This window comes from Juglans microcarpa x Juglans regia, chromosome 4D, assembly GCF_004785595.1.
Source record: "Juglans microcarpa x Juglans regia isolate MS1-56 chromosome 4D, Jm3101_v1.0, whole genome shotgun sequence".
NCBI classification, from domain to species: domain Eukaryota; kingdom Viridiplantae; phylum Streptophyta; class Magnoliopsida; order Fagales; family Juglandaceae; genus Juglans; species Juglans microcarpa x Juglans regia.
The window spans coordinates 27,546,541-27,560,952 of record NC_054600.1 but is presented as its reverse complement, the minus strand read 5'-3'; the positions used below and the strand labels follow the sequence as shown (position 1 = coordinate 27,560,952).

The window sequence follows — 14,412 nt, the reverse complement described above, 5'->3', positions numbered from 1 at the left end:
TATTTATTTATTTTTATTTTTTGTTTTACATCCGTCACCGTAATTAATATTAAAACCTCCATAAAAAAATATTTTTAATTGATTTGTGCTCTGTCCTCTTTCTAGCAAACAAATTTGACTTATTCCCACTTCGATTCATATTGAAAACGTAGGGAAGAAAGAAAGTGGATAGATGGATGGTCCTGATTTTGTGGACCATGAGAGTGTCATGCAGTGGCGGTACACGGCGCATCCTCAGCACGGCAAAACACCGAGCGTATGAGCTGTGCAGTAAGTGACGGTGGTCCAAAGTCGTAAAAAACATACAATATTGAAAAAACAGAACTTTCCAAATATCGTGTACAGCTCAGCCGTTGCTTCTGCCACAAGCGTGGGCCGTGGGGGAACCCTGTCGCCATTCCCAAGCTTTGAAGGGGCAAATACGTCATATGGTTGAACCAATACCGATCGATTAGTAAACATCCCAAGATTCTGGTAATTTTTAAATCACAATCAAATAGGCATTTGGGTAAATATTTTTCTAATATTGTTTATTTTTGTCACAATTAGGGGAAAAATAAAATAGAAAATAGAAAATAGAAAATAGATTATTATTTTTATTATTATTTTTTAAAGGTGATGGGTTTGGGAGCTTTTCCAACGTCTTGCCTTTTAAGTGACACCGAAGTCCTGAATATTTCACCCACCATTACCACCACCTCCTCCTCCCACCACCACTCCCCCATCTCCTCCGTCTCTCTCTCTCCCTCTCCCCTCCAGAGAACCCTAATTTGGGATCTCCATTGCTGTATCTCGAATAGCACGGCCATCTCTAGCGTCGTCCACTTCTGCCATATTCTCCGAGAACAGCTCTTGGAGCTGCATTTCACTCGGTAAGCTTGCTTGCAACGCATTGTCTCTGTGTGTGGGAACCGGTGGATTCTCTGAGCATCTGTTGTGTTCCCTCTTGATTTTCATTTTTTGAACTCTCCCTTCTGTTTTCTCAAAACATCTAGTTTTTATTCGGGTATTTACTTCGTCAAAGTTCCCTGTTCCGGTTCTGTGCTCTATTCATTCTCTCTCTCTCTATCTCTCTCTTCGCTCCCCCCTTTTTTTTCTCTGTTTACATTAGACTTTGAAAATGATCATTTTTGCTTCTTTGTCTAGTTTGTGTCGGTGCCACTCATCTGGAAGTTGTTCATGGTGTATCTGAGTAACTTGGATCTAAATTAGCTTAGCAGGATGTTAATCCTTCTAAAGCTGGATGAATAAACTAACACTATGTATATAGTTGAATTTATGTTTTCAGTGTGTTCGATACAGTTTCTAATTCCACAACTTCTGCGATTGTCCTGAAATTTCTTCTGTAGTATCGGGATCTTCGGCAATAGATAGCCCTGCGGATAGATCTTGATAATTAACCTCATTGCATTGGTATGGTGGCGTGCATACCAATTTCATACAATGAAACCCTCTCACTGTCTTGATGTTTGATAGCTTCAGATTGATATCAAAGACAGGATGGTGTATGTGATTATAGACAATTTCTTATCTTACTCACAAATACAAACAAATAAATTTTTGGGAGGACATTCAGAACCGTATATCATTATCCGTGCTTGCGGTCTGTAAATTTTTTTTTGTTTTTGTTTCTGAATGGTTGTACTTTCGAGTAGCTGCTTCCATTAAAAAAGAAAAAAAAAAAAAGTCGGAACTGCGTTTTCCACTACAGGGGCTACGTTTTTTGTCGTGAAAAATGTACGAAAAGGAAATAAAAAAATCCTATTATGAATAAATAGTTTTCGTTGTTTGAAACCTAAGAAAATCCCCGGCACCACCGGCTGCCTCTGACCTATTCCACTATTTGACTTTGGCGGCTCGAGTGTTTTTTCTTCGAAGTTTTTCCTGCAACCTGAAGCGGAATTATTGGTTTTGTATATGTGCATCCAGTTGTTTAATGATCTCGGCCTGTGCCAATGAATTACAAAATGCCACCGTCGTGCCGTAGAAAGTCAGACAAACTTCTCAGAAGGAATTGTGCTTTGTGTCTTAGAGTGAACATGTGCAGTGAGTCGTGCTTCAAGAACCTTAGATGAAGTTTTAAAGTTATTTGCTCAATTTTTGGGATTATAATTGGGAGTCCTCCTCAACGAGTATGGAAACTAGTCTAGCGATTGAACAGCCATTTACTCCAGCATCGTTCACATCTCTCTCTCTCTCTCTCTCTTTCTCTCGTCATTGGTATTGCCAGTTAGAGATTTGATCTGTTTCTTATGAAAGATTCCTCTGTTTGATCGCCTAGAGCTTGAGAGATCCTGTTCCAACAACGGAAGGTCTCATTGCACACAATAGGACTACAAACCAAATATGGTTAACTATCTAAGGGATTCAAATGTCTTTGTTTGATAGCCAATGCGTGGCTTTCAAAAACACAACTTTGACTCATTATGCCTGTATATGATAGCCTTGGCTGAATCTATCTTGTGCTGTCCGGCGCAATAAAGTTTCTGAATCTATCTACCAGTTGAGAATAGATGTCAATACATAATAATTGAGTGAAACTTTAAGACATTTGTTCTAGGTATAACCATACATCATATCCATGGTCTTGCTATATTATATTTCCCATGTGCATGGGAAACAAAACGTTAACTAAGTAGGAATGTTGAAAAACTTTACTAATAACTCCAGCCTAGGATTACTAATTACGAAGTTTAGTTATTCCTTAGGTGCTTAAAATAACGGTTGGTTCGAGACTAAGGCAATACTATTAATCAGTTGTATCTTTTTTATTCTTTTATCCTCCAATTGACACCTAAAAGAAATTATTCCCAAACTGCTCCTTTTTTATTTTAACTCACATTTGTGCAAACTTTACAGTCTGAGATGGACCGACGGAGTTGGCCGTGGAAGAAAAAAGCATCTGACAAGGCAGCTGCTGAAAAGGTGGTTGCTGCTCTGTCTGATCAGGTGAATTCATTGAGGGGTTTTCAATCTTTCTTGCCTGCCATTTGTTTATTGACAATAGGTGGTTGGCGTGATCCTCCAAGCTGCCTAGTTTGTGAAGCTCATTAGACTATAATTATTTGCCATCACATGAATATACTCTAAACTGATAATACTTTTTTTTTTTTTTTATCAAGATATGAACTACGGAATTGAGACATGTTTACCTTTCCCCCTCCATTTTTGTGATATCTTATTTGTACTACTTATGTGTATTGTGTAGGGAATTGATACTATTAGCGTAGATGAGGCAGTTTTTTTAGTAACTTCTTGTTATTGAGCATTTTTCATTGAATAACTTCATAGTTACTCTTTGTGGTTTACTTCTTTTATAAAACAGGAAAACTACAAAAAACCGAACTATGTTCAAATTTCTGTGGAGTCATATACACATCTGAATAGTTTGGAGGATCAAGTGAAGACATATGAGGAACAAGTGGAGAAACTGGAGGATCAGATCAAGGAATTGAACGAAAAAATTGTCAGCAGCTCATTCAGAGATGACTACCAAGGAAAACTTGGTAAAGCAGCATGCCAAAGTTGCTGAAGAAGCTGTCTCAGGTATGATGCTGATCTAATCTTGGTTCATTATTGAATACCTGTGGGGTTAATGATAGAGTCTCCCTCAATTTATTGGCCTCAACTTTCCGAATCGGTACGTACTTTTTTTATACAGGTTGGGAAAAGGCTGAAGCAGAAGCTTTAGCATTGAAGAATCATCTAGAATCTGTCACACTTGCCAAACTCACTGCTGAAGATAGGGCATCGCATTTAGATGGTGCCCTTAAAGAGTGCATGCGACAGATACGAAATTTGAAGGAAGAACATGAACAGAAATTGCAAGAAGTGGTTCTTACTAGAACCAAGCAGTGGGACAAAATTAAGCATGAGTTTGAAGTTAAGATAGCTAACTTAGACCAGGACCTCCGGAAGTCTGCTTCTGACAATGCGGCTGTTTCAAGATCTTTGCAGGAACGTTCAAACATGCTAATCAAGATAAATGAAGAAAAGTCACAAGCCGAGGCTGACATTGAGCTTTTGAAGAGCGATGTTGAATCATGTCAAAGGGAAATAAGTTCTCTTAAATATGAACTGCACGTTGTTTCCAAAGAGCTGGAAATTCGGAATGAAGAAAAGAACATGAGCATGAGGTCTGCAGAAGTAGCAAACAAGCAGCATATGGAGGGTGTTAAAAAAATAGTTAAGCTTGAAGCAGAATGCCAAAGATTACGTGGTCTTGTGAGGAAGAAGTTGCCCGGTCCAGCTGCGCTGGCCCAAATGAGGCTAGAGGTTGAGAATTTAGGCCGAGATTATGGAGAAACTCGACTGAGGGGGTCTCCTGTTAAGCCTTCTACTCCACACCTCTCTCCAGTGCCTGAGTTTTCCCTTAGCAATGCACAAAAGTTCCATAAAGAGAATGAGTTTCTCACTGAACGGCTATTGGCAGTGGAAGAAGAAACAAAGATGCTCAAAGAAGCCTTGGCAAAGCGTAACAGTGAATTGCAGGCTTCAAGGAATTTGTGTGCTAAGACAGCTAGCAAGGTTCAAAGTTTAGAAGCACAAATACAAGGCTGCAATCAACAGAAAAGTTTGACAAAATCTATCATTCATATGACTGCTGAAGGTTCTTCAAGTCAAAATGCAAGCAATCCACCGAGCTTGACCTCCATGTCTGAAGATGGAAATGATGACGAGAGAAGTTGCGCTGAGTCTTGGTCTACATCATTGATTTCTGAGCTCTCCCAATTGAAGAAAGAAAAGAACAATGGGAAATCTAACAGGGTTGAAAATTCAAATCACTTGGAGCTTATGGATGATTTTCTAGAGATGGAGAAGTTAGCTTGTCTATCAAATAATTCAAATGGTGCTAGCTCCATCAGGAACTTGTCAAATGATCAGATACCTGAAATTCTAAACCATGATGCATCAGAAGTGAATGCTGAGAAAAATCTCCAGTCTGAACAGCACCATGACTTAAATGCATTAGAAAATCCGGTATGCTCTAGCATGGAATTGTCAGTATCGAATCACGGCTCCCGTGTAGACCAGCTATCATTGACGAAGCTCCGATCAAAACTTTCAATGGTATTTGAATCTGTGCCCAAGGATGCTGATATGGGGAAAATTTTGGAGGATATTAAGCATGTTCTACTTGAAGCACATGATTCTCTGTGTCAGCACCCTGTGACTTGTGTTTCCAAGGAAGTTCACTGTTCTGATGCTGCATCTGAAAGGAAGTCTGATCTGGAACATGGTGTGCAAACTGCAGATATGGAAACTTCTTTATTACAGCCAGCTATAGAAACTGTGAATATGATAAGCCAAGATTTTGCTGCTGCCATTTCACAGATTCACGACTTCATATTGTTTTTGGGCAAAGTGGCAATGGGAGTCCATGATTCATCCCCTGATGACAGTGGATTGAGTAAAAAAATTGAGTTATTCTCTGTGACCTCTAACAAAGTCATTTGCAGTAATACTACTTTGGCTGATTATATAATTGACCTTTCTCATGTTTTAGCTAAAGCCAGTGAACTCAGGTTCAACGTCCTGGGCTACAAGGATGCTGATGCAGAAATTAGCAGTCCTGATTGCATAGACAAGGTCGCTTTACCTGAGAATAGAGAACTTCAAAAGGATTTATCAGGGGAAAGATATCACAGTGGTTGTGACCACATTTCTAATCCCACTTCTGACCTTGAGGTTCCTGATGATGGAAATCTAGTCTCAGGGTATGTATCAAATTCCATATCTTGTAAGTTCTCATTGGAGGAGTTTGAGGAATTGAAATCAGAGAAGGATAGATTGGCCGTGGACCTAGCAAGATATACCGAGAACTTGGAGATTACAAAATCGCAGTTACAGGAAACTGAGCACCTTCTAGCAGATGCTAAATCACAATTAGCATCTGCTCAAAAGTCAAACAGCCTGTCTGAGACACAGCTGAAATGTATGGCGGAGTCGTACAGATCGCTTGAAGCACATGCAGCAGAGTTAGAAACTGAGCTGAACTTTTTGCGAGCTAAAACAGAAACATTGGAAAATGAGCTACATGGGGAAAAGAAGAGTCATCAGGATGCTCTTGCCAGATGTGGGGAACTTCAACAACAATTGCAAAGGTTAGGATCAAACCTTCTCTTATAGTTGATCAGAATCAGCCATCTGCCTTTTCCAAATTGATACTCTCCTCATCTTAGATCAGACAGGAGAAAGCTTAAAATACCTTCTGGGCAATTATGGGTTGCATTTTTTAAGGCCAGAATACATTTTATTTATGCCGCTCTTCCAATTAAATGGTTTCATTTATTGATTGTTTCTATTTCAGTAGCTTTTGAGCAATTAAGTTATTGGTTTTGGTCCATGGATTTGCATGGCATTGTTAATACACACCTTAATGCTTCGTATTTGTTTTAGATTAGGGATGTCTCCCCATGCTTGATCTAGATTTGGTTTTATTTCTAACTCGTAAATGCCTATTATTTTTAGGAATGGGAGCTGCTCTGTTTGTGCTTCAGAAGCCGATATTGATCTCAAGACCAAACAGGTGAGGCCAGGGAAATTACAGATACACATATTCATTGGCATTATTTATTAAATAAAAAGAAGCTTTATATTCTGCTGAGCATGTACAAAGTCCCTATTTCAGCATGCAAGCATTTAAGAAGCGGAGAGAGTATCACTTGTACACAATCAAAGCACCGGATTTTCTTCATTTTAGCGCATTGCTTGATGAATGCTTGCTTTTTTCCTTGTTTTGTCGATAGTACTGACCAATATGAAAAAAGGGAGAGTGAGATCTAAGCATTTGAACCCGCTTCTCTCATCACAGGACACAGAGTTAGCAGCTGCCGCAGAGAAGCTAGCGGAGTGTCAGGAAACCATTTTTCTTCTTGGCAAGCAGTTGAAATATTTGCGTCCTCAAACAGAGCTTATTGGATCTCCTTACAGCGAGAGGAGTCAGAGGGGTATGGAGACTGAACCTGCTAGTAGCATGAACTTGCAAGACTCTGATCTAGCTGAAATGGACACTGCTGCTTCTGCCAATGTGCAAAACCTTGGTGGCGAGTCTCCCATTGACTTGTATAGTTCGCCATGTAGCCCGTCCGATACGGAGGGAAACCATCACCAAAGGTCACCGATCAGCTCAAAGCATCATCCAAAACACCGGGCCACCAAGTCAACCTCCTCGTCATCTTCTTCCGCCCCGACTCCTGAGAGACATTCGCGTGGATTTACCAGGTTCTTCTCCTCGAAAGCAAAGAACGGTCATTAGGCTTGCAGCTCGCAGGCAGAATAATGATTGTACGTTGAAGTGGTCATTTAGTAATAATAATATTTAGAAGCACCAAGATGGAGGAGCTCTATCATCTACGATATTAGAAATCAGATTTTGAGGGTTTTGTGGAGCTTTTTTCTGCGAGGTTGCTTTCCAAACATCACGTAATTTTTGTAACAAATGGACTGTACATGATATATCCATATATGTGAATTTGTTTTCTTTTATTCTAAAATGCATTCTGTAATTTGGCTAGTGAAACCGTGACATTTTCTGAACTGTTGCAAAATATTTCGAATATATTGTATGTGGCAGTATTTTCTTTTCGCAGATGCACTTAATTTTTACTCTCTTTTATCAAACCAACAAAGAAAACGCAAGACGTACGGTTATTGCTAGAGATTAAGGTTATGAAATGAGATGAGTTGTTTTGTTGAAAATTGAATAAAATATTATTATAATATTATTTTTATTTTTGGGTTTAAAAAAGTTAAATTATTTATTATATTTTATGTAAAAATTTAAAAAAATTATAATAATTATATGAAATAAAATAAGATAATTTAATTGTGTAACCAAATCATCCTTAATAATTAGGTAACCTTGAAGTACGTATTTTTAGAGTATGTTTGGATGTTGAATTGAGTTGAGTTGATAAAATATTATTAAAATATTATTTTTTAATATTATTATTATTTTAGAATTTGAAAAAGTTGAATAATTTATTATATTTTATATTAAAATTTAAAAAAATTATAATGATGAGTTGAAGTAAGTTGAGCTTCCAAACGAAATCTTAAAATCTTTTCCCACATCTATTTGGGTTTTTTTTTTTTAGAAAAAAGGTCCACACTTTTCTTTTTCTTTTGCTTTTTCCTCTCCCATAATCTAACTCTTGGCTCGGAGGGGAGTCGTGGGTTTGTCAGGCCACGTGGTCCTGGGCCATAGGCTTTATATAGGTTGGAGGAAACATAAGACTTTGGCGTGGGATAACTATCACGTGATTATATCATCCCCACCCAATGAATGACATTCTGACAGACAGATGGAGCACGTTGGACCCGCATTAATTGCATCTGCCATCTGTGGCCATCCATCACATATTTGATCAGTGAGCTGTGACATTTCAGCATTTGATTCGTCCGACGTGGTCGTCCTTATGATGACCTCTCTAGTCGCGGTACATGGGATAAGACAACAAAAAGTGCTCTAAAGCGTCCACCGACATGAGATAGGCTGTGATGGCTGAATTGGTAAATAATTTAACTTCTTGGGTAATTAAAACTATATATATGTTTATGTATCAAAAGTTTGAAATTCGAAATAAAATGCTTTGGAATGCGATACTTTGAATTATATTTAACTATATATGGGCAAGTTGTTCAAAGTAAGATGATACTGAAATCATGGATTCATGTCTGATTAGTTGACGTGTCCAACTGAGTGTAAAAATAAGACCATGCGTGGTCGGTCGACTTACAGCGTTCTGCGTGTGTATATATATAAAGTATTACAGTTTAGATTTTAAAAAAAATATATTCATAAATTGATATAATTTTATATGATATGTTATATATATTTTATAATATAAATAATTTTATAATTTAATATACCACATTAAATCACGTTAATTTATAAAATTATTATCATAAATCTAGTTGTTTGAATTAATATATATATATATATATACACGTACACATCATGTATGCATGTAAGCGATACCAAGTAGTTGTTTTATTGTTATTTAGAGTCAAAGGAGGTTTTTTAATTTTTTTTGGAGCTTGGAAAGTGGAAGTCCTGCTTTTCTTTTTCTCTACGTTAGTTGGGGGGTTAGAACTAGCTAACAGTGTACAGTATACAATGAACGCATGTTTGATTACTAATGTAGGAGGGACGAGACATTCTGAACCGAAAATTGCAAACTTTCCAATGAATCCATACATATTTAATGATTAATGTACGATCGAGGGACGATATATACAGAAAATGTCAAATGTTCCAAGTTCAGAACGCCATGCATGCATTAATTATCGGTCAAGTGTCAGAACAAAAGATTTGATAAGTGAACGGCAAGCAAAGTTTATTGACTTCTTAAACAGAAAAACTTCACTGGAAGTAATTAATTACCATCTACATGCATGCATGTGTACTGTCTTTAAAACTTATATATATATTTTTCAAAACCCCTATTAACAGGGCAGGTTTTGAAGATTTTAGTTGAGGATGATGTGAGGAAACAAAGGCGGTGTCCCACATGAATTAGAAAAAAAGGTCCAAAAGTCTTAAAATTAATTTATGATTAAAATACCGATCGAACTTTGCCAGCCCTGAAGGCTACAACAGTACATGAATCCACCTTCCAACAGATATGGCTCACCTTGTCCGGAACCCAACCCCGAGAAAAAAAATAGGAAAAGAAAAAGAAATACTTTATTATCATCAGCAACAACTCTATATATACAAAATATCCAACAAGTGCGAGAAGTAGAAGCCCATTGTCCTACAGAGTGGTAGCGATCGATGAATAATATCATGCATGCAGAATTCTAATATCTGGACTACTCTGTCTGCTTTCCTTGGTTATAAGTTTTTTATTCTATAAAATTTGCTAAGTCGATAAGGAGGTTTTTAAAAAATAAAAAAACTATCAGATATTTTCAAAATATGGATGCATGAATACATGACATGATACTCTCATCCTATCATAAACATGTCATGATATAATATTTAAATTTATTTTTATAATTATTAATTTTAATTAACATGACATACTACGATAAGACACAAGCATTACGTATATATCCATAGCACATAATAATTACTGATCTTCTCAAATAGCCTTAAGCGTTCTTAAAAAAGAAAAAGAAAAATAAATGAATATGGTTCATTAATTAATTTTTACGGAAGGGAAGAAAGAGCAAGACAGTTTCTCAGATTGTTCTCACCTAATATTTATCTTCTATATAGCGAGAGCGAGAAGTTATCTTGATCAATTGACGACCGTTAATTAGTATGGGTTTGCAGCTAAAATGAGCATAATGTACGTACGTCACGTACGTGACATGGGAGAAATAATTGGTTTCATTTTCCTGCTTATAATAGTTTGGAGTCTCTTTAATTCATTTAATTTTAATAAGCATGCCGTGCAGATTAGTCGAAAATAATCAAACATAAAATGACAGGGGAGCAACCTGATTTGATGCACTCACATGAGTACTGTTTGTTGCTCATAAATCATAATCTTATCGTTTCTATTATTAGTTTGTGCTATATATAATATATATCTATATAATATAATATAGGATCGTCTGATCGTTTTTCTTTAAAGACTCAGACTAGACTTTCTCTATCTTTACTCTCAACCACATATTATATATTTGCACACAAAACCCTTGACGAATTTTCTCTCTTCTTCTTATTCATGACTGTCGTGCATGCCATTTAATTAGCACTCAGCTTGCTTATGGTCATTTGGTTCATGATATTTGTTAAAAATCATAAAGGTAGAGAATCATTTCATCTTTTCCCCTTTTTTTATGGACTTTGGAGGATTTGACCAAGCAAATTAATACAGTTGAAACTGGTTGGATTGACAGACAATGGAGGAGGGAGTCCGTCGAAAATAGAAGTTGGAGAAAAATGGAAGAGGAAAAACGAAAAGATGGAAGAGTGAAACCGAGACGCACCACATCATTTTTTTTTCGTGGATCTGTTTGCTTGTCGTGCACAATCCCTGTGCCAAGTCCCCTACCTCTATCATTTATATATATATATATATATATATATATATAGCTAATTCCTTTCTTTCTTTTTCTTATTTTTTAGTCGCCATTTGATTCTTTTAGTTACGTTTCAGTGTTGATGTGATCTTAAATAATTTAAGTTAATATATAAATAGTAATATTTTGTAGATTCCAGTTACATGTATTTGAATATATGGAGAATGTTAAGATATATTTAATTTTTATAAAAAAAAAAAAAGTAATAAATTTCATCAATAATTAGTTTGAGATTGGTTTGACACCCAAACATAACCTATCATTAATTTTGGTTGATGATGGTGGTGGTATTAGTTATAACGATAATCATAGCAACGTCGTACATGAACGACAATAATAAAACCTTCATATGAGAAATATTGAGAGTCATCGCATTATATATATTTCTCCTGCATGTTGTGAGAATTCGGATGACTTTACTGAATACAACCCAACACTAGTGATGAAATCATGCATTATACGAGCTGGCCGGCAATCTAGAAAAACATGAATTTACCGGAAATAACCTGACTTTTAATTAGATGGATCGAGAATTAAAGAACAAGCTGCAACAAAACAAAAGATACTATTGACTTTTATACTTCTTAAGCTTTAGATTTGAAAATATATATATATGATTGAAAAGCAATGACATTTTATCTGCACATACTATTTCACATGTGAGTTTTGTCTGTCATTTCATCTTAGAGTGGTCAATTTCTTGTGGCTCTGAATTAAAAAGAATGTGGATCCCAAGATGCATCATGCAATGTAAACTTCGATCTTACATAAAATATTATGAAAAATGATGTAAAAGTAAGGATTAAAATATGAGAAATCGTATTTTCCTATGTCATAAAGATCAAGTACTGCTAAATCAATTGGTTTTAAGATTCTCAATAGAGGATAAAGAATAAGAGCAGGCCAAAGTCTGTTACTTTTAGTTAATTGTTGCCAAGATTGAGTAGGCCAAGTTCATGTAATTTCTTAGTAATTTAATATATATATATATATATATATCTACTCTCACATTAGTACTCAAATATCATAAACTATATATATATTAATTCCTTAGAATCTACAACAAGAGGCTGCTGGAAAAATATATTATTATATGTATAGTTATTCATGTGATCAGGGGTAACTTCTACACATATATAATGAAATTATATATTAAGTATTTCTTCCCATCAGTCAGAAAAATGGGTCCCCTGATTCAGTGAACAAGATCGAGGGAATTATTTTATACGTTATCATCTTCATGCCTAGTTAAGCTACTTCTCCATAGCCATGTTCTCCACTCTTGTTTTTGACCGAACATACTTCTAAAACAGTAATATTGTTAATATGTTAAAGGAATAATACATATAGAGAGAGAGAGAGCAGTCGATTGTCAAAGATTGAGGAAAATAAATGAAGATACTTCTTTTGATAAGCAGGAAAATGTTACCCAAATACTAGGGGGCTTAAGCACACCCCTTGTCGTGGAATTCATAAGAGTTAATGTAAGAAATTTTAAAATTAAAAAAATATTTTTATACTAATTGATATGACAATTTAATTAATATACTCTCACATCAATAGCGTATATATTTAATTGCAGTGTCAACAAACAAATTTATAAATAAATTTTCTTGCGAAAGAATTCAACCGATATATATAATTTGATGAAGATAGAAAAGTGACTTTGGGTTCTCTATGGGGTCAAATGCAAGCTGAGAAGTCTTGGCCTCGCTTTTTACCATTTTTAAATAAAAAAATACGAAAATTATTTATTTGTTATCAATTATATTTTTTAATAAAATTGGTTATTTTTTGTAAAAATAAATTTATTTTTATCGCAAATAATCGTTATCGTCACAAATAATCAGTCATAAATATTTATTTTTCTTGTAGTGTTAAACAGTTATAGAAAATCAAAAATAATTTATATTTCGATTTTAAGAATCTGTTTTTATATTTTATATATATATATATATATATATATTTTTTTTTTTGCACTTTTTATCCTGCATCATCATGTACAGTGTGCAGAGATGGAATAACCATTCTATATTCTGTGTGTACTACATGCTTTTCTTTAGATAGGCTCATCCACGTAATTAAACCCTGGACCACCTTACTAATTAATAGAAGTACCTAAAAATCCTTCGACTATTAATTCAAGCCGCAAGCTATATATAAACATCATGATGTTTAGTCTGTCTCGGTCAATGAGATCAATAGCCCAAAAAGTCCATGCATCGAACGATCAAGATCAACCTCCCTCCTGCGCCCATGCATGTAAATAATTATCGAGGTCCTCTAAAATTAGGCTGTATGAACTACGATTCTACGAGTACAAGGGTATGGACCATAGTACTCGGGGTAGATATAAAGGGCTAATTAAGAAACCTGAGATCGGGATGAAGATGGTAAATATATATATATATATATATATATATATATATATATATATATATACACACATCTGTTCCGACTGCCAAATCCCAACAGTGTCATAATAAAAATTCATTGCAGGAAGGCAACGTGGATCTTGTAAATCTAAACCTGCATCTAAATGGTGGACCACCTCTTTGAATTTGCAAACGATCTGTCCCAATAGTGCTGGCTCTAAATTTAATGAACATATCATATTGGAGGGTGAGAAGCTGATCATCATCTTGACTCAGAAGATCATGACTAGAACCATCAATATATTTTCAATTCCGAGTTCTCATTCTCTCTGTTATTTTATTTTTCTTTCTGCTATGAAATTTATGCTGTAAATCTATCATTCAGTGGAAGCAACTAGTTTTTATCATGTACAATGTATTAGAGTGAAAAATGGAAATACCCACTACATATTAGAACAATGCTCATAAAGAAAGTATCTTTGCTGTTTTGAATTCAGATATTAGATGATATAATTTTAGATAAAAGATGAAAGTTGAAAAAAATATTGTTAGAATATTATTTATTATTATTATTATTATTTTGATATTTGAAAAAGTTTTAAGTTGAGATTTAAAAAAATTGAATTGTTTATTATATTTTAAATGAAAAATTGAGAAAATTATAATGATGAGATGAAAGAAACATTTTATGAAATCCGATTAAATGAAAACTTTGATGCCAACATTGCATTGTGATTTTTGTTTATTTCAAAGGAATATAAAATCCTGTGATGAATCGGAAATTCTGATGCGAGTATTTTTTTTTTTTTTTTTCCCACTCGTTAGGTGACAAGACATTCTATTTAGCTATCTTTTTGTTTTTTGGGATGGGAATCACCTTTCAACTGTTTTAACGGCTAACTGTTGAGCTAACCAGAGACAGCCTTAGCATGGAAAACTGTAAAAACTGGACAAAACCCTTAAAAAAAAGTGCAAGTTGGAAACTTATCTGAGATAG

General features: G+C 35.2%; 1 protein-coding gene across 1 annotated transcript; it reads left to right on the top strand.

Annotated features, from left to right (window-relative positions):
- The first annotated feature begins 641 nt into the window (after nt 1–641).
- Nucleotides 642–7,488, top strand: LOC121259096 (filament-like plant protein 4). The gene is given in 7 exon segments (XM_041160587.1): nt 642–872; nt 2,860–2,949; nt 3,326–3,457; nt 3,459–3,546; nt 3,662–6,104; nt 6,472–6,529; nt 6,815–7,488. Coding segments are annotated over 6 exon segments (3,249 nt in total). The 5' UTR covers nt 642–872; nt 2,860–2,865; the 3' UTR covers nt 7,259–7,488.
- The last annotated feature ends 6,924 nt before the right edge of the window (nt 7,489–14,412 follow it).